Below are 25,725 nucleotides of genomic sequence, written 5' to 3'. Positions count from 1 at the left end.
AAAAACAGGGCAAAGAGTCTAAAAGTGGAGAGAGTGCGCATTTCTAGCGCAGAAAAACGGGGCAAAGAGTCTAAAAGTTGCCGTAATTAAAGAGTTTAATATTAAGAGACATCATGAAATTAAACATCAATTTGAAAAATCTTAGTTTACACGACACTGTCAAAGATAAAGATAGTAAGTCAAGTAAAATGGTGTGTAAATGAAATAATCAGGAAAAAAGTCTGTGGCCCTTCAAATATATTTCTCCTTCTGGCCCCCAACAAAAAAAGTTTGGACACCCCTGATCTAGTTGAAACCTGGACAGCTGGCAACCCTAGATATGCCAGATAAGTCAGATTTAGACTGGCAGTCTGGTCATACCTTACGTTGATGTTCTTGTGGTGTAAACAAAATCTGTTCAGAACAAGATAACTCTCACAGACACAAGTTTTCTCCAGTGTGAACTTTATTCATGATTCATGCAGACAGTAGGAGAGCACAGCTCTGATAAATACACTCACGCACCCACTCACACACACATGCACACGCACGCTCACACACACTGCAGAGAGAGACTCTAAAGCACTGTTTGAGATATCGGACACCCCCGCTTCCTCCATTAGCAGCATCTTCACCTCTGTCACCTGCAGCACACCAAAATACACTGGATAAGACAGTGGACTACAATCCCATAATGCACTATAAACACCTGCAGCTCATCTGTGATGCTTATGCTAATGCTAGCACCCTTCTGAGCTATCTAATAGTATTTTAGCGATAAGTGAATGCTTGTTGGACACGTTTTGTGTAGTTAATGTAGTTGAGCCTAGTCCTAGACAAAATATTCATTTAATAAGAAATCTACATTCAAACGGCTGTGTAGTAAAAGACTAGGCTTATTTCCCTAGTGCAATCTGAAGCTTGCAAGCTTGTGAAGACTTTACAATGTAAACTACATGTTCAAGTGTTTGTGAATACCACTTCTGATAAATGCATTTAGCTAATTCAATAAGTTTAAGACTCATTTTAGACACAGATATGGAGCTGTGGAGCAGCATGGAACTGTGGAGCAGTATACCTGTGTTCTCTGGAATGATGGAGCTCATTACAATACTTTTGAATGGGATGGGTGGGGGAGTTGGGGATTAGGTGGGTCTTTTACCACCCTGACCTCACTCATGTTCTTGTGGCTGAATGCAATCAAAGTCTCACAATAATTCTGTCTATATAGGGCATTTTAGATCATTTGTTTTACATGCAATTCATAATCTGATTACTGCATATTTGAATTAATGTATTTATATGATTTTGGGTAATCAAATAAAAGAAAAAATTGTGGTAACACTTTATTTTAAGGAACACAAATTAGGCGTCTTACTATTTGCTTAATAAAGCCTTAATTAGCCTTAATTTGTAAATTATGTATTCACTACTTATTAGGCTTTATTCTGTGTAAGTGTTTTTGGTGCTAAATTAGGGGTCTGTTATGTGTAAATGATTAATAATGGCTGTATTAGATCTTGTAGTGCACAATAAACGATTTGTATTCTTGGGAATAATTAAAAAAAATATCAAAATAACTTGATATATTTAGAAATAATTTAGTATATTTGGGAATAATTTATATATTTGGTATATTTAGGCATTATTTGGTATATTTAGGAATAATTTTGACAGACCTCCTAGCTCTTTATAACTATTATAATTGTTAAGTCATGTTCATATGTTGCCATTGCTGTTACAGTTGCAATTTTAGCTATATTGGTATCTGCAAATAAAACCATTCAGTCCATTAATCTACATTTTAAATTTAGAAGTTGCGAGTCTACATCTAACAGAAAATAAATCTGTTTGAATTCAATAGATAAAAAATGTGCTAAAATGTGTTTTCTGTTATTTCATTAGGACAATTGCATTTTTGACATTCAACTTCTGTTAAAGGGAAGTAAAACACACAGTTCTTTTAGTCTCTAATTAGTGATGAACAGGACCTCACTATAGAATATGGTGCACATCTTGGTCTATAAGTGACTTATTAAGCCCTTATTAACTCAGTAAACTCCAGCACAGCCATAACCTTGCCAAACTCACATAGATCAAACTGCTGCCATTCATACACTAATAACATGTAGAATTAGCTAATAGTAATGCTTAATAATCTGCTTAACATGGTGCTAACATAACTGTTTATTGTGCACTATAAGAACCAATACAGCCATTATTAATCATTTCTACATAACAGACCCCTAATTAAGCACCAATACACTCTTACACAGAATAAAGCCTAAAAAGTAGTGAATACATCATTTACAAATGTCTAATTAAGGCTTTATTAAGCAAATAATAAGACCTTAATAAGCGCCTAATTTGTGTTCCTTAAAGTAAAGTGTTACCAAACTTGTTTACACTAAATGGATTTTTATGGATAATTTAAGTGTTTGATTACCATCCCGTGGGTGCTGTGTTAAACACAGCACGGAGTTTACATGCACTAAGAAATCTGATTTCTGAGCTAAAATCCAGATTATCAGATTTTACCTAATCAGATTTTTTTGCTTTTACTGCAATCTAAAAAATATATACTTGAATAATCAGATAACTGCAGATTTGGTCTCTTTTAGTAAAGTCACTGGTTGGATTATTTTTTTGGGGGGGGGAGATTTTACCTCTGTTTAGTTTCTGAAGGTCCCTGGAAGTTGTTTGCTCTGCTCAGTCTCACTCACCCGGGCTCAGTCATCATCGTCATCATCCTCAGGAACGAAGATGTCATGCTCCTCCAGCAGGGCAGCAAAGTTTTTGCTGATCAGCGTTCCCACATATAGAAAAGGAACCACCACCATGCAGATCCGTATCAGTCCAAATGGAGTCTGAGGGGAATGTCACACAGTGTTGGTTATTATCATAGGCTGTGTCCTGAACCCCACACTATTGCACTCTATGACATATCACCTGTACTATATAAAATATCACAATGCAGGGTTACACTACTAACAAACACTGGACAAATACATTCACAGGCAATTAAATTAACAATTTTACTATTTGAAAGTTCTTCCTCAAGTCGGGTGAAATAATAGGAAACTCACAGACAGTAGCTGCCTGCTGAAGTGGACTCTATTTTTCGTTCGCTATATCACAACAGGCTGTTCTACAGTGAAGGTAGGCCTGGACAATAATTCGATATCGCTATTTATCGCGATAAGAAATGTTTCAATAACGGTGATATCATTTTTGTGGTATATCAATATGTATTATTTACACGGACAGGCATTTGTACTGGTATAAGCTCGCCCCAGGGCTGAACACAATCAGCCTCCGTAGCTGGGCTATGTCTGTGTGTGATGACGTAAACACACAGGCACGTAGCATTTGGCTAGGCTAGGCTAGGCTCGGGTCCGCACCGCTACGCATCTAAAATGCCTCGCACTGGAGGCAAACGGAGCCGGGACGAGCGGATTCAAGGCTAGGGTAGGCTAGGTTCGCATCTGGAATGTTCCGCGCCAAAGTGGAGCGGAACCAAGCCGAGCCTAGCCTAGCCTCGGATCCGCTCGGTCAGCGGTCAGCCACGGGTCAAAATCCATAAAAACATGTCCACAGATCTAAGCACGCCCTTTAAAATTTATTTTAAAACGTACTAAGCTTTTCAACATATTTTTAAGAAAATAAATAATAAATTACTTTTTGGGAAGGTGTTTATGCAGATGAGATTGGTGACTTCCCACAGCATATCAACAGTGGTAGACTAGCATCTGCTGTTGTGAATAAATGAGAATACATTTATAGCATTAGTTTAACTAATAAAATGGCTAATACCAACAGTTAACATTGCCAGTTAGCTAATAGCAGTCAGTTAGACTAATCCACCATTTTTGGCTTCAAAATAAAAGCCCCATGGAATATAATATAAATGAAAAGATGTATACTGAAGTCAATGTCTGCATTAACTAAAATAACAACATCCATTTTTTATGTGGATGTTATTAATTAAACTGTTGATAAAAATATGGTCAAATATCTAAATTCTGTTAACATTTGAATCTCATTTTTAATAAAGTTAAGCAGGACAGTGTTGTAAGAGATATACAGTATTTACAGCATCTGTTACTGACTGATTTTCATTAAAGAGAGCTTACAGTATATGCCAGCTTTTCTTTTATTCTTTATTCAATGTTCCTCATATAAAATTAAACTAAATTGTACAGTTTAAAATATTTGATGATGAATGTGATTAAATATGATTAATTTAGATTAAATAATAACAAAGCATGTCATTTATTTGGGGTTTTTTATTCACCTGAGAGCACTAATAAAAACTAAAAAATGTGAAATATGATTAAAAAAAACAATGAAAACCTAAAACAGAAAAAAACAACAGAATTTGCCAAAACATAAAACTGATTTCACAGGGACCAAGACTCCCTAAACAGTGCCCTTAAATCCCCTTGTTAGACAATATAGAGTCCCTGTGAAATTTTTCATGATATATAAATATATAAAATTTAAGATGTAAGTACTATAAAGCACAGTTATGAAATTCTGGACTGCTGATTGCACAACATCTACAGGATCCAGCTGCAGCTGAGTGTAAATAAGCACTCAGCCAATCACGGCAAAGGAGGCGGGAAATCACTTACCCTACCAGCCAATCCCCACGCCAGAGAGTGGGTTATTTTGGGCCGCGGTCGGACTCACCTTTCTGGGTTTGGGGAGCAGAGCCCCGCTGTTGGTGCAGACTGCGCCCCGGCTTTGAGACACCGTCCCCCCGGGGCTTCCGGAGCCGCTGCCGCGGAGAGAAACCGCCGCGTTCCGCCTTAAAACCGCAGAAAACCTCGCAAAGTGCAGCGCAGCGGCCATTTTACCCCACAGTCTGCGTCTCATCCGGTCCGGTGCGAAACCCTGCACCCTGAGGACCCGTGTGGTGGCCGCGTTATCCGCCTGATTAAACCAGCTAGCAGCTCGGCTATTTTAAAAGTATCTTATTATATAGGTATATTGACAGAAATAATACAAATTCCATATGATAATTTATTAGGATCAAGCTTAATAAAATTATATAATAATTGAGACGTTTTTTGTGTTTCTGTACTTAATTTTTTTATTTAATTAATTTTTTACAGTAAAGCACACAGATATCTATGGAAGCCCATTTCCGCCACCTGAAGAAAAAAAACGTCCTCAACTAAGTCATAATTATGAGATAGAAAAGTCATAATTATGAGATAGTAAGTCATAATTATGAGATAGTAAGTCATAATTATGAGATACAAAAGTCATAATTATGAGATAGTAAGTCATATTTATGAGATAAAAAGTCATAATTATGAGATACTAAGTCATAATTATGAGATAGAAAGTCATAATTATGAGATACTAAGTCATAATTATGAGATAGAAAGTCATAATTATGAGATAGAAAGTCATAATTATGAGATAGAAAGTCATAATTATGAGATGACTTTTTATGACTTTTTTAAAAGGCATCTTCTCCATTATTCTCCCATACAGCCTCTCCTTGTGTTAAGTGTGTTGAATAGCTGAATGACACACAGTGACTCAATCTGCAGCATGATGATGTTGTAGGTCTGCGAAAATGCTCTGTGGGTTGACTATGACGGTTCTCACCATTCTTCTTCTCTGCTTATCTGAGATTTTTTTCAGCCAAAAACACTATAAAACGCCCAAAACAACGACATCAAAGTTAAGTTGAATTAACATAGAGTCTTAATGGGGTGCAGTAAAATAACATGCTTACATTAGTAGTCTTTTCTCAAAATCATCAATTCACATAAATTAGCTATAGTGTGAACAGTATTAAGAGCACAGCAACACAGAGTTACTGCAACTGAAAATTATGCTTGTTCCTATAGCCTACAACATAGAGACCAAGCAATAATCATTATATATGATCTACAAGTTTACCTAAGGTAGCTTGGAGGAAATCACTACACTTAAGTAAGTAAGTGTCAGAAAATGGGGGCCACACCAACTATGCAAATAAATTGAATGTATTTGTGCCCACAAATGTTCAGCTAACTCAAAATAGTTTAGATTTTTTTTTTTTTTTTTGAAATATCTAGTTTTATGTAGAACAGACCTAATTCATTTGAGTTCAAACTACTTATGAGTTTACAGTGTATGTCATCTACGGTTTTACAACAGAGCATAATTATACAGCTATTTACTGTATGATTTTGGTTGGTTACAGTGTAGGTTATTGTGATGTGACTAAACATAAAAAATAATCAGTCCACAGATTCTTTAGCAGCGGATTTGGTTGTTTTATTGTTCGTTTGTCCAGCTGTAACTCAAAATAATGCAGCAATACAAAGTTCACCTGAAACAGAACAGAAATCAAAAGCCTCTGAACCACAAGTGCGAAGAGGTTCTCAGATCAGAGCAGGAATGGAAGCTGTGCAGTGCTTCAGTGGGTTCAATAAACATTATACAGCAATAGATCCACATCTACACACCGTCACATTCAGCAGGAGATTATAGAGAGAAAAGAACATCAGCAAGAGGAATAAAGGAATAAAATCATCACTAAGAAGAAGAGAATGGCAGCAGGCCTGTCATAATTATAATATTATACATAATTACCATATCACAGATGTTTGAGTCAATCATAAATATTTTACTGAACAGAATCATTTCCTACAGTTGTTCCAGTTGTTGACAAATATATCATATATATATGTGTGGAGCATGGACTGGGTTTTTAAGGTTGAGGTCAATGTAAATAAAAAAAAACACATATTAAAAAAGTTATTGCATTAACTCAACACGAAAAACATTTCACAAAAACAACAAATATTTCACCACATAATGTGGTGATGCCATTCCAAAGACATAATTAATGAGTAGTGCAGCCACTGGGAGTTCTCATAACTCTCAACCCAGCTTCCATTTAAGGATGAAGTCTCACCCTTCATCAAAAAAGAGCCAATCAGCTTGCTGCTAACTCTCTGAGTGGAGGAAGGTCAGCCTGCTAGTGAAGAAGCCCCTCTCCCTCTCAATAAGGAGATATGCACAAGCGCAGTAGCCAGAACTGGATGAAAAAATGAAATGAGTTTTATGCATTGTAGAGTCTAATGCTAGAAAGGGTTCATGAGGTGTTTTTTTCAGACTTTATTAAAGATTTTAAATATGTTTCTGATTCTAAAATGTCATTAGATCTTCAGTTTAGACTATTTCAAACAGGTAGGAGGCTGGTTTTGTATGAGTGAATGTAACTGCATGGTGGCGTTAAAAAAAATGGGCACAGAGAGAACTGCCTTGATTATAAAGACCCAGCATGCTAGGTGGCTGCCCATTCTTTATTGTTGGGGTTATATTGTATTGTATACTTATTGTATCTGTGTTGCATTTGGTTATTTGGGGGTGTGGGGAGGGTCTGTGGAGGGGTGTGTGGTGGTTGTTCCACTGGTGTTGGGTTGAATAAAAGTCTCTACACCGGTAATTAGCCGACGATTTATAATACTATTTCTGCTTATTGATGTTCTAAATAAAGTTTGCTTAATTGGACTTTTATTTGGAATTTATTTAACATAAATTTAAAGCAAATAAACAGCAGCCTTCAGCAGTTTACACTTCCAAAATTAATGTTTCAGAGAGTTTCCCACTTAAACTTATTCACCATCCATAAACACACCATAAACCTGCATGTATCGACATGTTCCTATTTTAAAACAGACTTAAAACATCTTTGTGGATATAGCTTAAGTTTATCTCACAGAACGTAAGACACAGGTTCTTGTTCTGTTAACTTATTAAACACACTCAATTTACCCAGCACAGTGAAGTTTTTTTTATTTGAGAGATAGCTAACACTTATGTTGCTAGCATGCTTGTAGTGTTTTTTACCTATTTTCACTCTGAGAATAAAAATACAAGCTTTGCTTGACGTGATTCTGTACAACTTAGACACTTGTGTAAGTGTGAATGTGAGTGTGTAAGTGGTCAGTAAAACCTAGTGTTAGCTAATAATAAACAGAGCTAGAAAACAAATTGGTTAGTTGGAATAATGGATAAATGGATTAATTGCTGTAAAAAAATAATAATTATTACAGATTTATGGTACCACTTTAAAGTAAGACTACCCTCATAAAAAAGTTTCTAAATTATTTAAATTACTTTCTTATTGGTTATTATTTAGATTGTAAACATCTTTAAATAATTCATAGACATTTACCACATTAACATAAAAATCAATAGTACCTTCAGCTATACATAAGCATCTTACTGTATAATATTAATACCAGTGGCAATCATGAATATGTCATATAGCATACTAAAAATGTCATGGTTATTAAATATAGATGTCATTTTAGTCATTTAATGTGCTGAAGTACACCACATTATCAGTAATAACTAAATATGTGCCGTTGGTAATAAAATAAAATAAACTTGCAATATATGAGGCTGAAAATTTAAATGCTGAGTTATAAACTAGGATAAGTATCCAGAAACATCTGAGGTTTAACTGTATAAGTAAATGTGGCTTCACTATTTATTTACTACTAATTAATAAACTCATTTAAACCATTCATGAACTTTTTATGAGGAAAGTCTAATTGTAAAGTAGCTCTCAGATGTAATCATAAGCTAAATTTTAGGATTTTGACAGGCCTGCATGCCAGCGCAGCTAAAGATCTAAGCTGAAGCATAATGTATCTGTGCTAATCTGAATTCTGAATATTATATTTACATCTCGATGGCGTTCAGTGCAGTCTGCCCTGTTTTTTACATTAAGCCCATATATACACATTATTTCTTTAAAAATCTCACTAAACAGTTAGTTAGTTAGTGGATCTCGTACCAATATTAGTGGTCTCTCTCAGGTCTGTGTTCAAGTTTAACAAGCAAAACATAATCGCCACCATCTCTCAAGAAAAATAAATACCAATAAATACATTCAAATATATGCACAAATTAAAATAATAATAAAAACGTAGTGGAATGCCCGTTCAGGTAGTGACTGGTTAAATGTAAAACATGCTGCAGGTTTTAAACAGGGTTAAAAGCAGAGCTGTGGTCGTGTGGGAGCAGAGGAGGCAAATGCAGTTCCACAAAGTTAAAATCTGCCCAGATTTTGTTCCAACGGCCTGTTGGGCTCTGTGTAGAGCTGGAGTGGGTTTGTACAGGACCTGCATTTGCCTCCTCTGTGTGGCAAGATCCGGCTGTGTGTCCGTAGCTCGAGGTCTGATGGTGGTTTTCCACAGGTAGTAATGGAGGAGAATTAGCAGGCTCTTACTGCAGAGAGAAACACAGACAAACACAGAACAGAGAGTCATAAAACCACACCAACACATCTATTACACATTACATTACACTGTATTAACACCTCATCACAGCCTGAGCAAATGATGAGGTTATTGGGTAAATAAAGGGTTTATACTGTAGGGTGAAAGGGTTTTACATTGTAAATGAGGGTTACCCTTAATGTATTCCTGAGGTTATATATAATTTGTGTAAATGAATGGTTAATAGAGGTATAAGGGATTTATTAGATAGATAGATAGATAGATAGATAGATAGATAGATAGATAGATAGATAGATAGATAGATAGATAGATAGATAGATAGATAGATAGATAGATAGATAGATAGATAGAGTAATTGTGGAGTTTATGGGGTAAATGAGGGGGTTATAGGATAAATGAGAAGATGGCTGGGTAAATAAAAGTTTTAGAAGGGGTTTTATTTGAGGTGTTTATGGGGTAAATTAAGGGATTATAGGGTAAATAAAGGTTTCATATAGAAATTGAGGTGTTTATTGGGTACATGGGGGGGTTTATAGGGTAAATGTGTTAAGGGTTTATGGGGTAAATGAGGAGATTATTGTGTAAATAAAGGTTTCATAGGGTTTATAGGGGAAATGTGTTAATAAGGGGACAAGGAGGGGATTATAGGGCCAAATGAGTGGTTTATAGGGTAAATGAGGGGGATTATAAGGTAAATGTAGTGTTTATAGGGAAAATGAGGGGTTGATTGGAAAGATGGGCAAATAAGTAGTTTATGTGGTACATAAAAGGATTAATGGGTAAATAAAGGTTTTATAGGGTAAATAATGTTGGTAAATTAAGTTTTCATAGAGTAAATGAGAGGGGTATGGGGTAAATAAAAGGATCATGGGTAAATAAAGTTTTTATAGGATAAATAATGGGAATACTGGTTAAATAAAGATTTTATAGGGTTACTGTATGGGTTTTTGTATAGTAAATAAGAGGATTATAGGGTTGATAAAGGTTTTATATGGTGAATGCAAAGATTACTGGTTAAATAAAGGTTTTATAGGGTAAATAAAGGGATTGCTGTGTAAATAAGGTTTAATTGGGTAACTGATGGTTTTATGAGTTAAATCATGAAGGGATTATTGGATAAATAAAGATTTTATAGAGTAAGTAAATGGGGTAAATGAGAGGATTATTTGGTAAATAAAGTGTTTTAGGGTAATTGATGGCTTTATGGGGTAAATTAAGAGAATTTTATGGGTAATTACTGGGTAAATAAAGGTTTTATAGGGCAATTGATGGGTTTGTAGGGTAAATGTGTTAATAAGGGGTTAATGTGGTAAATTAGTGGGTAATAGAATAAATAAAGGTTTTATAGAGTAATTGAGGGGTTTATAAGAGTAAATGAGGGGATTATAGAATAAATAAAGATTTTATAGAGTAAATGAGGGGATTATAGAATAAATAAAGGTTTTATAGAGTAATTGAGGGGTTTATAAGAGTAAATGAGGGGTTATAGAATAAATAAAGGTTTTATAGAGTAATTGAGGGGTTTATAAGAGTAAATGAGGGGTTATAGAATAAATAAAGATTTTATAGAGTAATTGAGGGCTTTATAAGAGTAAATGAGGCGATTATAGGATAAATAAAGGTTTTATCGAGTAACTGAGGAGTTCATAGGGTAAATATGTTAATAAGGGTTTATGGGGTAAATTAGTGGATCAAAGATTAAATTAAGGGTTTATAGAGTAATTGAGGAGGTCATAGGTTAAGTGTGTTAAAGCTCACCTTCCGTCGTTTTTTCTTTCATTTTAAAATGTCTAGTTGTGGTCTCTAGTATGAATGAATGACATGTGAGCCGTTTTTGTAAAAAAAAAAAAGTGCTCAGGTGTCTCTGTATAGCTCTTTTTTAATGGACTGTTTTAGGGGTGTGTCCAAAATGACCGGATTCCAGCTTTGCTCATGAATATTCATACATGCAAACAGCATGCAAATATCTCTCCTCTGATTGGCTAGGAGCACTGCGACGCCCCTCCACCGCTCTGCCGCTCACTGCCTCCCACCTCCTAACTGATGAGCGGTGATGTTGCGTCGCTTCAGCTCCGCCTCTGGGAGTTTCTCGAGCCAAGGTGGGCTGGTCTGTGAGTTTCTGCCTACGTAGGCAGAAAGATAATTCAAAATTCACCCGTTTTTCGGAGGGGGGGGAGGGGGGATTTCTTTGCTTAGCTCCTGCAGACAATGGGGGCTGCAAAACAGTTTAATGTGCAGGTGTACACATTCAACTCGGAGAGACCTACTGTATTCCACAAAAAACAAGAAAAATCGGATTTTCGCGGAAGGTGAGCTTTAATAAGGAATCACCTGCTGTCTGAAGGAGAGCTGTTTGAAGAACTTGTTGATCTGGAAGGCGCTGGGCGTGTGTGAGCTGCCGGCAGCTTTATTGTCCTGCTCCAATTGGACGGTCAGTGCGGTGGCCAGCGACGCCCTCACGCTCACACTCTTCACCACCTTAGCCCCCGGGCCCAGGCCAGACACGGGCCGGGACAGAACCACCACGTACGAGGAGTCCTTCTGTATGTCCTGATAACTGACTGAGGAGAACCAAGACGAGACAGAATGAAGACTGAGATGCTAAGTTAACTTCACTAACAGTCTCTATAAACAATGTCTATATATACACCCTGAAAACATGTCTCTCAACACATCTCTCCTACGTATATGTGTGTTTTGTGGGTGTGCGTGTGTATATTACCTATAGCGGTCAGTGCCGTGTCAGTGGTGCTGATGAGCTGCTGGAGGACTGTGGGATATGCCGGGTGCAGCAGGAACAGCCTGCGGACGATGGGCTCAGGCGTGCTCACCTGTTACACACACAGACTTATTAAATTATGATTTTTTTTTCACACTTTATATTCAATCTAGCCTAATATAATAATATCAGGTAGCCCAGGTGTAGCTGATGTCCACTTTAAGCTACAAACACATATACACACCCAGCTGTATAATCACTGATGCTCTTACTCACATACACAGTATCCCAATTACAGTATGGACAAAAGTATTGGGACACCTGCTCATTCGTTATTTCTTCTGATATACAAAAAACAGTTTATTCTGCATTCTGCATCTCTTGTAATATAGCCTGTAATAATGGGTATTTAAATATAAATAAAATAATCTGCATTAATATTGGCAAATATACCAAAATTAATTGTATTAATAACCAGAATATGCTGTAATTAATCATAATTATAAAATCATTATTATAAAAATAGTCATGATTTATTTTTTTCAAGTGCTGGTATTTCCCTGTATGTTTGGGAGTGGGGCAGTAATAATAGTGTGTTGTGGTGTAATATGTCGATAATATGGTGCTAAACGGCACAACAGTGCAAGCACTGCAAACACACTCACAACGGACATGGTGAAATGCAAGATCAAACAAAATGTGTACATGTTGGTAGGTCTGTAAATAGCTTAGCTAACACTGGACTACTGTATTGTATACTGTATTTTATATTAAATATAAACATTTTTATTCTGCTGGTTTATCTTTAAAGAAATATTAAATTAAATTATCTTTTTTGTTTTGACTTCAAAATGTTTTATTCTTTTGATTTGTTATTTATTATTTTTATTCTATTTGATTTTACGTTATTATTGTGTTTATTTAAATTGTTTTGTGCATATTTAAAAAGGTAAAAAAAATGCACTTCGGAAATCTAAGACAATATTTATACATTAAAAATAAGTCTAATAAAAAGTCTTAGTGATTAATATAACAATCCTAAAAATATTAAATTAATTAATTAAGTTTACTTAAGTACAAAATGTGCACAACTCACATGTACAGATTAGTCACAATATACCCTGTAACAAACACACACACACACACACAAACACACACCACACACACACACACGCATGCACACGCACGCACGCGCACGCACGCACACACATGCAGACACAAGCAGACACACACACACACACACACACACACACCTTCAGAATATAAATGCAGTACTTGCCTTGGTAGTGTTCCTGGAGGGTGAAAGAGGGTCTCCAGCCCAGAACAGAAACACTGATTGACCGGCCGTGGTCTGAATGGTGGAACCTTCCAGAACCAAAAGAGGACACACAAACTCCGCCTCCCACAGACACACTCCCCGAGCTCCGTCGATAATCTGAACCTGAGAGAGAAAGAGGGGACAGGGGACAGATTCCTTAAGGTGGAGGTGTGTTACAAATTGTTCATCACCGTTAGAACTGTATTTATTAATGTAGTTAGTAAAGTTAAGCAGTGTGTGGTTTGGGACAGCCACCCTCCAGTTAGGAACATGTGGCTAAAAACTCGCCCCAGGAAGTTGTATGCTTCGTTGTAGGTCTGTCAAAGTTTAGACCGTTGTTTTTTGTGCAGCACAGCATAACAATGATCTAAGAGCCGTGTCTTAAACGCTTCTTAATTTTTTAATATTCAGTAAGTGAGCAGTTACATTAATAAACTAATTGAAATAAATATATAAAAATTATTAGGTGAGTAATTACCTTCCGGACTCCGCTGGCAGATTGCTGAATCAGCAGGTCAGGAACTCCATCATCATTAAAGTGACCAAAAGCAGGAGGACTAGAGAGAGAGAGAGAGAGAGAGAGAGAGAGAGGGTTATAATGAGTTGAATGAGGTTGGGTGTAGTTAAGTGTGGTTCAGTGTAGTTGAGTGGGGTTTAACAGGGTTGAATAGGGTTGGGTGGGGTTATAATGAGTTGGATGAGGTTGATCGAACTTGAACAAGGTTAGGTCGGGTTGAATAGGGTTGGGTGGGGTTATAATGAGTTGGATGAGGTTGATTGAACTTGAATGAGGTTAGGTGGGGTTGTGTGGGGTTATAATGAGTTAATTGAGGTTGAGTGGAGTTGAATGGGTTTCAGTGTGGTTGAGTGTGGTTGGGTTGGGTTAAATAGTGTTGAGTGGGGTTATAATAAGTTAATTAAGGTTGAGTGGAGTTGAATGGGGTTGGATGGGGTTAAACTGCATTCAGTTGGGTTATAATAAGTTGAATGGGATTGAGTGGAGTTGAATGAAGTTAAGTGTTACCTGTGTAAGGTGGAGTTGATGGTCCAGGAGGTGTGTGTGTCTCTCTCTCTGATGACAGATACCTTGCTGTTGGTGCTCATCAGGACCCAGTTGCTTCGGCTGGAGTTCCTGTTCGACTGAGCATCCAGATTATTGCGGTTTTTACTCACTCCGGCCACCAGGGGGAGCAGGTACTCAGCGTGATCGGTACCACTAATGGACAGAGTTTTAATATGAATTAAAACTTACTATAAATTTGTATATGCAACTCAGTAATGACTCAACAATCTCTGAACTTAAATAAATATAATCAATCAAATAATATTTTAAAATTGAATTTTTTTACTTCCAGTGAACCCTAAAAATAAGTAGCCCAGAGGAGAGTGACTACACACTCATGGTGTCAGGGCCGATATGGTGCCATGAGCAAAACATTGCCTTGTATATACAACAGTTATTATTATTATTATTATTTTTTTTTTAAGATTTTCAGACAAGAAAAGTGTAAAAGAAAGAATGTGCGTGTTTAAGTGTGTTTGTGTACACACCTGTAGATGTGTATCAGACTGGATCGGTTGCTCCTCCTCTGTTTCTCCCAGATGGGGTCCTTTAGGCCGAGGCTGAGGGGCGGGGCACTCCCATTTGTTGCTTTTTTGTAAACATCCCTCAGAGGAACAGCCTCTACAGTGCCTGCAAATAAAACACACACATCACACACCACCCACCTCCAAAATGATGAGTTCTAATGCTACAAGGCTACCTAAATAACAGCTAATGGCAGTTTATAATAGAAATAAAGACTTTGGATGTACTGACATTAGCAATCCGTGCCATGCCTGGGCACAGTTACCTCCCAAAGCATGGCACGTTTGAATAGTGTGATCGCTCCAATCACTGAACCATGCCCAGGCTCGCATGAAGAGTGAGTGAGTGTGAGTGCTATCCGTGTCCAAGCACAGAACAAGCTGTGTAAACAAATGTGGTGGTGTTGTGCCGAATTCAGCACCCCCACCAGGAAAAGTAATCGTGACTAAGATAACTGTGACGTTTGGCTTGTATTTTTTTTTGTAAGTAGCAGATTATCTCTTAATATGTTTTTTATTAAGAAGACAGTGCGTATGCTCTCCCAAAAGAGGGTGCTTTACATGGCAGGGGTGCTGAATTCAGCAAAACACCTGCAACCTCACTGAGCAGTGAGTAAGGATGTAAGTGTGCTCAGGCACGGATTGTTTAAACACCGTCTAAGTGCAGGACAGCAGTGGAGTAAAGAGGGGGCAGAACCATGCTCCAGCTGATTCAACCAAAGCATGCTTAGTGTGAGTACCCCCTTAGTATCAAGTGCATAAGTAGATCTGTGGTCTCATCCCTCTTACCCAGACCAATCAAAATGTAGTAAGCTCCCACTACTGTCTCATGCAGCAACGGACCAATCAGCTTTCCATCTGCCGTGAGATTGAAGTTCACTGGGCGACCAATCAGAGCGCCATCCATCCCTGAGTGCAGGACCAGAGACAGATCCGACACCTGGTCTGCAGGTAGCGTAGCGATCAGCAGGTCCAGAACCCCGTCCCCCTGCAGGTCCGGAACCGCTACAGCCCGAGACTGCACCTCCCCCGCCGGCACACTCCACAGCTTCTTACCTGAACCAATCAACACACAATCAATAAACTCCACCAATCAGTGGACAGCAGAAGAACAATGTGGTAACAGTGACCAGTGACTGCAGCACAAGTTGGCAGGTGCTTCTAATTAAGTGACCAGTAAGTGAAAGTTCAAGGTAGGTAGGTATGTATGTGTTTCTAATAAAGTGACCAGCAGAAGCAGAAGTGACTTAAATGCAGGGTAGGCGTTTCTAATAATTCGGCCAGTGAGTGAAGCACATGGTAGGTGGTGTTTCTAATAAAGTGGCCAGTGAGTAAAATGACAAGTTTGGTAGATGTTTCTAATAAAGTGGCCAGTGAATGAAGCACATTTTTGGTAGGCGTTTCTAATAAATTAGCCAGGGAGTGGAAGGACAAGTTTAGAAGGTGTTTTTAATAAAGTGAGTGAAAGGACAAGGTTTTGGTAGGTGTTTCTAATAAAGTGGCCAGTGAGTGGAAGTACATGTTTGGTAGGTGTTTTTATTAAAGTGGCCAGTGAGTGGAAGTACATGTTTGGTAGATGTTTCTTATAAAGTGGCCAATGAGTGAAAAAACAAGTTTGGTAGGTGTTTCCAATAAAGTGCCAAGTGAATGAAGTACATAGTGGTAGGTGTTTCTAATAAAGTGGCCAGTGAGTGAAACACAGGGTAGGTGGTGTTCTAATAAAGTGGCCAGTGAATGGAATTCAGGTGAGTTGTCTGTTACCTGAGGAGGCGTTGATGGCAGTGAGGTGAGAGGGGGTGATGAGGAGACAGACGGGAGGAAAATTCTCTTTCTGAGCTGCAGAGTTTTGTGGAAAGGTGGTCCGCAGACCACACTGCAGCGAGGACACGGTTTCCTTCAGAGAACGACTCCACATCACCTCCCCGCTCGCCCCGTCCAGAGCCACCACACTATACTCTAGAGAGAGAGAGATAGATACATAATGACCTGCTGTAGACTAAATGGGAGGGGCTGATTTGCTCTTTGATTTTAATTCAGTATGTTAAATAAAAAAAAGGTTATTAGTAGCTCATACCGAGGGGTTTGATAAGTGTTGGATGTGGATTTAAAGGTGTGTGTGGTACCTTTACTGTTGCTAAGGGAACTGATCTGCTGGCTGTTGTTGGAAAGTTTGGTGACTGCGATCAGCAAATCCTCAATTCCATCACCGTCCACATCCCATAATGCCATTGGAGGTGACTTCACACCTGTAAAGAAGTGCAGATGTTGACGATCACATTTGTCTGGTATTACAGTATTACAGTATGGTTGCAAGTCTGGTTGCAGGCCAAATATTTTCCAAGCCATTACGTGGAGGGCCACAAAAAATCTGTTTTGGAAATTGAAATGTAATGGGATAGAGTAATACAGACTACACTGTAAAAAAAACTGTAGTTTTTACAGGAAAACACTGGCAGCTGTGGTTACCAGAGTTTTCCTGTTAAAATTACAGACGATAAGTAAATAACTCTACTGAAAAAAAATGTAAATTAATTTACAGTGATTGAAATCACTGCTAAATTACAATAATAATCTGTCAAGTTTACACAAATTAAATGTTAATTTTGCATAGCAGTGTTCTACATAAAAATACCCTTTCCTGCATTTTTTACCTCTAACAAATGTCTTTAGCTCTTCAGCCCAGAGGGTTTTTCAATCATAAATAAAAATTGCTAGTAATTTGTCTCAGTAGCTAGCTAGTAATCCCATTCCACCTTAAATAGTAAAACAGATGGCTGAGGCCCATCACAATGGAATTAAGTATTGGACAATAATAATAATCAGTTGCTGCATCACCTGCCCTTCTTTTTTTCTTTTTCTGAATTTATTTCCAATTTTTCTCTAAATTTAGCTAGGACAATTGTCACACTCATTGAGCTGTATATCCCCTATCACTAGTGAAGTCACAACACAAGGAGGGTGAAGACTAGCACATGCCTCCTCTGATACATGTGAAGTTTGTCACCGCTTCTTTTTGAACTACTGTTGATGCAGCATTGCCGAGTAGCTTTACAGCACAAACGGAGGAAAGCCTTGTGCGGATCAACATCACCCTAAGTGTAATGAGGGTGTAAGAGCGTCATCTGCCCACTCGGAGAGAGCAAGACCAATTGTGCTCTCTCAGGGCTCTGGCAGCTGATGACAAGCTGCATAAGAGGGATTCGAACCAGCGATCTACCGATCATAGTGGTATTTTTTCGCCCTTTCCTGAAGTTCCTAAACCAGTTAACCAGCAGCTAGGATGCTAAACGTTAGTGCTCCACTACTATATATCTGTATTGGATGATTGAAGGGTTGTCCCCTTTCCAAGGGAAAGAATTACAATCAAAAAGAAGGGTAGGGGTACAAAAGAGAAATGGGTTTGGGCCGATTACGATTACTCACCTCCAACATCCCCCAGCTGGGTCTCCCACTGTGGGTGCTCTAGTGCCCCCGGCCTGCAGGGCAGCAAGAATGCACAGAGCAGCACGGTCAGTGTAGCACAGACCAGTGGCAGCAGGAAGGCAGTAGTTCGCATGGCTCCTCGTTGCCTCGCCTTCTTACCCTCCGGATCTCCCACCTGGCCCGGCCCCACCCCGGCTCCTGTCCCATCCTGCCTCTTCCCTGACCCCACTCCACGTTCTTCTTCCTCCTCAAGCTCCTCCTCTTCCTCCTCCAGCCTCGTTCTGCTGCCCCGTGGTTCTGCTGCACCCGGACCCAGACAGCCGCCCCGCCCCAGCCCGTTCCGGGGGTAGTTAAGCACCAGGTCATCTTCCTCACTGTCGTCATCACTGTCGGCCTGGGTCAGGGGGTCATACTCGCCCAGGTCCGAGCCCTTCTTACCTACAACACACACACACACACACACACACACACACACACACACACACACAAGTTTAATCCTGACACATATTGTTTTCTTTAATAAAAAATATGGTTTTCCAGTTTTATTTGATATTTTTTTTCTGCTTTGTCTGAAGTGAAACACTGTGGGAATGAATGGAGGTGCGTGTTTTGTCAGACATGCCGTCTCCACACTGAGCCGACTCCAGATTACAGCTTCATTCGGGAGCAAAAGAACCAGCAGCCACACAAACCTGTTATTACCTGATACTAACAGAGAAATTCATCACCCTTATTACACTGTTTCTAAGTCCAGAAAACAACCAGAAGAAGCTGTTCAGCAGATGCCAGCGTGAATGTAGCTAAAAAGAGTTTGGTAATATGAGCTGAAGCCCATTTAGTGCTTTAAACTCAAAATGAAAACACATTAAACCACTTTTGTAAATAATATACATTATCTACACTGTACAACATTACTTGTTTCATGATATAATAATGATTTAACTTATGTAATTCAACATGTGTATGGGAAAATTGACAGGCTTTCACAGCCTGGCAATGCCACCGCATTATGACGTACAGCACAGGCAGAGGCATTTATAATGTTCATATCAATATCAAGATTATATTGTATCAACGAAAATTAAGAAATATATCATATAATAGATATAATCTTATCGCCATATGGTCCAGCACTACTTACAAATCTAAGGAGTCAAACTGAGCATGTGCAAAATAGCTTGACTTTAACTAGGATTTAACTACAATTAGTAATTTTTGCCAACACAGGTTTTATAGTCATGCCATCGTTTAACAAAAAACATAATGAAGTTTAATCCATTATTTTGCTACAGTTTATGGGGCACTTTAATATATACTATATTTTCCACTGACTTAAAAATCATATTCAAGACAACAATTTCAACATCAGTTTTTACATTGAGTGCAAACAGTGAGCTAATAACAGAGCGCTAATCCAGCTCTGTGGAACTCACTGTGTTTTGGGTAAACAGCGATTACACAGAACCCAGTGCTGATTCACCTAGACTGTGTTTACATATTTATATTTATATATTTATACATACATCACTGCAGGAACAGTTCAGCAACCCATGCTTCATGAGCCAGCAATTCCTGCAATTTAGATTAATACAAAAAATATAAAATAAACATGTGGAATTATCAAGAATCAGGAATTAACAAACCAGAATATGTTTTTATATTTTAGATATTTTCACTTCAATGTAGCACCTCTTGTTTTGCACATCTCAGTCAGATTTATGAGGTAGAGTCACCTGGAATTCAGGCTTTCAGTTAACAGCTGTGATGAACTCCTCAAGAGTTAATTACTTAAATATTGTGTATCTTAATGTGTTTGAGAGCATCAGTTGTAAAGTTGTGAAGAGGTAGAGTTACAGGTATACAGTGAATAGTGAATATCTGAGTAATGTTCTAATCCATATTATAGCAAGAACTACTTGAATAAGAAAAGAAAAAAAAATACTTTAATAAACGAAGGTCAGTCAACCCCAAAAGATTCAAGAACTTTGAAGTAAGTAAGTAAGTAAGTAAGTAAAATTTATTTATATAGCACTTATCCCAGACAGTTGTCACAAAGTGCTTTACAGAGGATCAAAACAACAAAAACAAACATTAACATAAAAACTGAAAATAAACATATACACCTAAAAAGATTAACCAAACGCTTGTTTAAACAAATAAGTCTTCAATTGTTTTTTAAAAAGACTCCACTGACTCAGCAACTTGTATTCGTTGCTCAACCGGAAGCCAATGCAATGATGAGAGTAATGGAGTAATATGAGAGCGCTTATTAGATCTAGTTAGCAGTCTAGCTGCAGCATTCTGAATTGTCTGGAGGCAATTTCGAGCAGACACACTAAGAGATGTAAAAAGAGCATTACAATAATCAATGCGAGATGAGATGAAAGAATGGATAAGCATCTCTAGTTTTGCATTCGAAACTACTGATCTCAATTTACTGATATTCCTTAGATGGAAGAAGCATGATCTTGCCAGTTGTTTAACATGTGAGTCAAAAACATAGACTGGTCAAATACAACTCCCAAATTACACAAACTCGAGTGGATGGCTGAAGACAAGGACCCAAGAGCATGTTAGATTAGAGGACCTCTGTCTTGTCTGCATTTAACTGCAAGAAGTTATCAGCCATCCACTCTCTTATAGCTTCCAGACAGTCAACAATCTCTGAAGACACTGAGTTCCACTAGGCTTAAGAGAAATGAAGCTGAATGTCATCCGCAAACAAATGATATGGAATATTAAAACTATCAATAATCTGACCCAGAGATAACATATAAAGCGAAAATAATAGTGGCCCCAACACTGAGCCCTGTGGAACACCACATGACAGTGGAGTAGAGTCAGAGACAAAGTTTCCCATTGACACCGCAAAACTTCTCCCAGTTAAATAAGACGTAAACCATTTTAAAACAGTACCCGATAGCCCCACCCAATCACGTAATCTGTTTATTAAAATGCGATGGTCAACAGTATCGAACGCCGAACTAAGATCAAGCAGTACCAAGACTGCACAGTCACCTACATCAGAAGACATCAAGAGATCATTTGAAACTCTCAGTAGGGCTGTCTCTGTGGAATGTCGCTTACGAAACCCAGACTGAAATTTATCATATATTTCGTTCTTCTCCATAAAAGTAGTAAGTTGATTCGACACCACTTTCTCTAGAATCTTCAACATATAAGGAAGTTTAGAAATTGGTCTGTAATTTTTAAGCTCAGCTGGATCCAGGTTTGTTTTTTTCATTAACGGCTGAACAGAAGCGTGCTTAAAACAAGAAGGAACACAACCAGACGACAATGACGAATTTATAAGGGTTAATACTGTCAGACCTACATCCGGCAATACTTGTAAAAATACTGACGATGGTATAACATCTAAAGGACATGTAGAAGGTTTCAATTTCTTAACCACATCCACCAAATCATCCAGAGTAATAGTTTCAAATGAATCCATAATTGCAGACACTTTTCGGGGACCAAAATTAAAAGAACAAATAGAAATTTATTGCAATCCTCAACCGAGAAGCAGGGCATAGTTGTAACTGAAGGAGCAACTATATTGTTTATGGTATCAAATAAAATCTTGGGATTTCTTTTAGACGATAAGATTAATTTAGAAAAATAAGAAGACCTGGCTTCCTTCACTAAAACATTAAAAGAAGAACGAAGATCTTTGAGGTAGAGGCGGTGCACTTCCAACCCAGTAACTTTTCATAATCTCTCAGCTCTGCGACACTTTAGCCTGAAAGAACGAATCCTGTGTTATGGATAGCTTTAGACCTAGTCTTTAAAGGGACCACTTTCTCCATTATCACAGAGCAATGTTCAATGAAAGACTGCATTAAAAATTCAGTATCATCAGAATCTATATTAAAATCATAAAGTGCTGAAAATTGGAGAACTGATTTCTGAGTTATCAAACGAGAACAAAAAGTTCTTTTAGGACAGAGAGGGTCTGCATTGCCAGAGAGATTGAAAAAGATAACTCTATGATCACTGATTTGAAGATCTTCACAACAAATCTGATTGATGTCTAGTCCTAAAGAAAACACAAGATCCAGTGTATGACCAGCTGTATGAGCGGGACCCGACACCTTAAGTTGCCTCAAGTGCAGTCACAAAGACCAACACAAACGAGAAAAAAAAAATAGAACTGGCTCCCATTAAGACTGCCCCAGGAAAGGAAGACCAGGAGTTACCTCTGTTGTACAGGAAAAGTTTGTCAGAGATAACATCCTCAGAAACTGCAAAGGAACAGCACCCTAGATAAGAGCACCTAAAAGCATCACAGAGTATTTTGGTTTGTTTAACTTGTTTAAGTTATTACATGATTCCTCATGTGTTCCTTCATAGGATGACTTCAGTTTTCATTTACAATGTAGGGGAAAAATAAAATAAAATATATAGAAAAGGAAAGTGTGTACAATGTTTAGACTAGTACTGTATGTTTCTTTTTATGGTCTCTAATTGGGTCAAATTTAGAAAGCTTTTGTTCTGCATGTGGTATATTTGTTGTGTTTTGCCTGTTGTTTAATATAACAACAAAGCCTAAGTAAAATCCTCAGAAATGTCTTAAATATAACCAAATGATTTTATATATTTATATATACATAAATATACAGCTCTGGAAAAAAAATAAGAGACCACTTGAGTTTCTGAATAAGTTTCTCTGATTCTCAGCTGCTATTTATAGGTATAAGTTTGAGTAAAATGAACATTGTTCTTTTATTCTAAAAAAAAACATTTCTTCCAAATTCCACGTAAAAATATTGTCATTTAGAGCATTTATTTGCAGAAAATTAGAAATGGCTGAAATAACAAAACAGATGCAGAGCTTTCAGACCTCAAATAATGCAAAGAAACAAGTAAAGTGATAAAGTTTTAAGAATAACCCTGGTTTTTAATCACAGTTTTATGCATCTTGGAACGTTCTCCTCCACCAGTCTTACACACTGCTTTTGGATAACTTTATGCCACGCTTGGTGCAAAAATTCAAGCAGTTCAGCTTGGTCTGATCACCCATCTTTCACTTGCTTATACTCCAGAGGTTTTCAATTTGGTAAAATCAAAGAAACTCAGCATTCTAAAGTTATTTTAAGAGCTGTATATATATATATATATATATATATATATATATATATATATATATATATATATATATATATATATATATATATAAGAATATTACCCTCAAATGTATAATATTGGTCTTTACAAGGTCAGATGTGTTCCATCTAAAGTAAAAAGTCCTTTCAAACAGCAGGAAAAACATATTTGTACAATTGTAACAGCCAAAATGTGCCTTCAGTATTCTGTATCACTGTATTAGAAAAACATCCTATATTAAATTACACATTTTTCCCTTAAAAGCCGGACAATTTTGCATCATCGCGATTTTCAGTTCAGATTTTCAGATTCAGTTGATGATAATGTTTATAATCTTTATCATCTTTACTGGTAAAAAAACATGGGTACAAAACAAGACTGTCACTGATTGGTACTTTATTGTCCCTCAATATAAAGTACAGTCCCATCGACAAGCTGTGTAATCTTTTAAATACAAATTTGTATTTATTTGTCTTATTTTTTATAGGGCATCCCAAGAAACACTGCGTTCTACATATAACAGAATATGATCAGTAAGCAGAACATCATTATTTACTGTATGAATTTACTGTACATAACACAGGGGTTGGTTACAGTGCAAACACGCGCGCACACGCTCACGCACACAGAAATCCTAGGTTAAAATATTAAAACGGATTGTAAATAAGAGCTTCACGCGATCAGACGCAGAGATTAAACAGAGCTGAGTGTTTGAATGTATGACAGCGTATCACTGGAACCCTGCAGAACACTGACCGACTCCTGCGCGCGTGAACCCCACCTACAGCCCCCTATAACCACCCCACCCCCACACTAACACACCGCTAATACCCGCAGTAATAACCCCCTCATAACATCAGTAATACCGTGAAATATGATGAGAGCTGATGGTCTTACCGGGCAGTTTGAGAGCTCGGGACAGCGCCGCTGCCATGCTGCACAATAACGGGCCTGTTTACGGAGCCTATCTCTGCAGACCAGAGACCAGCCAGTGGGAGGAGCTTACACAGGCAAGGCATCATGGGAGGTGTAGTCTAATGCGCAAGAGCTTTTTTTCACAGCTCTGCAATTTATTTTCCTTCTTTTTTGGTAATTTTATTTTGTATAGACAGACATGTATAGCGTATTAAAGATCCAGACTGTGTAAAAGTAAAAGTGATCTATATATATTTTTAAAAATAATTGTAACATTTGTATAATTGTAGCGAGTAACAATGCAGCACATAAAATGTATCAGAGTAAAAAGGTTGGTAACACTTTCCTTGGATGGTCCATTTGATGGCCTCTTTGATGCTCAATTTACATTCAAATAACATCCAACGGAATGTCTATTAACTGCAACTTGACCATATGTTGAATGTAAATGATTCAAAGTAGAACATAACCCTACACCTAACCCAAACCTTAACTTTTAATCAACCCAAAAATCTGACCATACACTTAACCCTAACCCTAGCCCTAACCTAAACTTAACCTAACCTAACCTAACCTAAACCCAATGCTAAAATGTTAAAATTAGAGTTTGGGTTAGAGTTGGATGTTTGGTTACATTTAATAGAGAATTATTTACTTTCACATTTCTGTTCAATTTCATTTAACAGACATGCAGTTGAATGTTGGTTGAATGTCAGTTGAGCATCATCAAATGGACCATCCAAGTAAAGTGTTACCAAAGATTTATTATACCTTCACATAGATTAACTGCATATCTACAAAAACTATAAACCCCCTCTGAAAAAAACATTGATGTAAATATTGTGTAAATACATCTATTCAGTATAAACATCTCTGAAACATCTCTTAGAACAATAATCAACACAAAAGTCCATTCCCTACAAAAACTAGTACCACTAAAGTAGTTATTTCTTTGTAATGTAAATACTCCCAAAGAAATAAAAAAAAATAATAATAATAAACAAACCCCAAAGCATTATGGGTAACTCCTCTCTCACAGAACTTTAATGTCACCAAATGGACCTCACTTTTTTCCCAGCAGACAGAAAATCTTAGTAAAAGAACAACCATTTTCTGGCAGCAGGAGTATCAGAGATTTACCACTTTTTACAGATATTGTCTGCCACCCCTGCTGTGTGTGTTTTTTTAATTATAATTATAGTGCATATTTTGTAGCAGGTTAAGTAAAATAATGAAAAACAGCCACTTTGTTGTTAAAAAATATTTTTATTTTTGGATTAGTTTAGGTAAAATTGGCATATAAAAGCTTGTGGAAAAAGAGAGTTGTCATTGTGATATGCATTAGTCATATTTGAAAATACAAAAATGAATACATTTAAACTGAGTAGAATGATTCAACAATGATTCAACGTGTTTTG

The 25,725-nt window shown here is 37.5% G+C and overlaps 2 protein-coding genes across 3 annotated transcripts; both read right to left on the bottom strand.

Moving 5' to 3' along the window:
• Positions 1-427: 427 nt before the first annotated feature.
• LOC103036919 (essential MCU regulator, mitochondrial) lies at positions 428-4,878 on the bottom strand. 2 transcript variants are annotated; one of them, XR_001518337.3, is made up of 3 exons: positions 4,672-4,878; positions 2,646-2,846; positions 428-623 (listed from the first exon to the last, which is right to left on the bottom strand). XR_001518337.3 is itself a non-coding variant. In XM_007236153.4 (3 exons), exons 1-2 carry the CDS (start codon positions 4,855-4,857, stop codon positions 2,709-2,711), a joined length of 324 nt encoding a protein of 107 aa, XP_007236215.2. In that variant the 5' UTR covers positions 4,858-4,877; the 3' UTR covers positions 428-623; positions 2,703-2,708. The 2 variants fall into 2 exon arrangements, 1 of the variants encoding a protein (XP_007236215.2); XM_007236153.4 differs by having other exon boundaries at positions 2,703-2,846; positions 4,672-4,877.
• Positions 4,879-6,233: 1,355 nt separating this feature from the next.
• fam234b (family with sequence similarity 234 member B) lies at positions 6,234-24,395 on the bottom strand. The gene is made up of 12 exons (XM_007236152.4): positions 24,290-24,395; positions 18,287-18,724; positions 16,987-17,109; positions 16,625-16,819; positions 15,653-15,919; positions 14,828-14,969; positions 14,301-14,492; positions 13,755-13,833; positions 13,238-13,399; positions 11,962-12,070; positions 11,571-11,800; positions 6,234-9,228 (listed from the first exon to the last, which is right to left on the bottom strand). Exons 1-12 carry the CDS (start codon positions 24,324-24,326, stop codon positions 9,226-9,228), a joined length of 1,977 nt encoding a protein of 658 aa, XP_007236214.3. The 5' UTR covers positions 24,327-24,395; the 3' UTR covers positions 6,234-9,225.
• Positions 24,396-25,725: the final 1,330 nt, after the last annotated feature.

Source organism: Astyanax mexicanus, chromosome 3 (assembly GCF_023375975.1).
Source record: "Astyanax mexicanus isolate ESR-SI-001 chromosome 3, AstMex3_surface, whole genome shotgun sequence".
Lineage (NCBI taxonomy): Eukaryota > Metazoa > Chordata > Actinopteri > Characiformes > Acestrorhamphidae > Astyanax > Astyanax mexicanus.
Note: the sequence above shows the minus strand (reverse complement) of the source record. Positions and strands in the feature narration are given on the sequence as shown.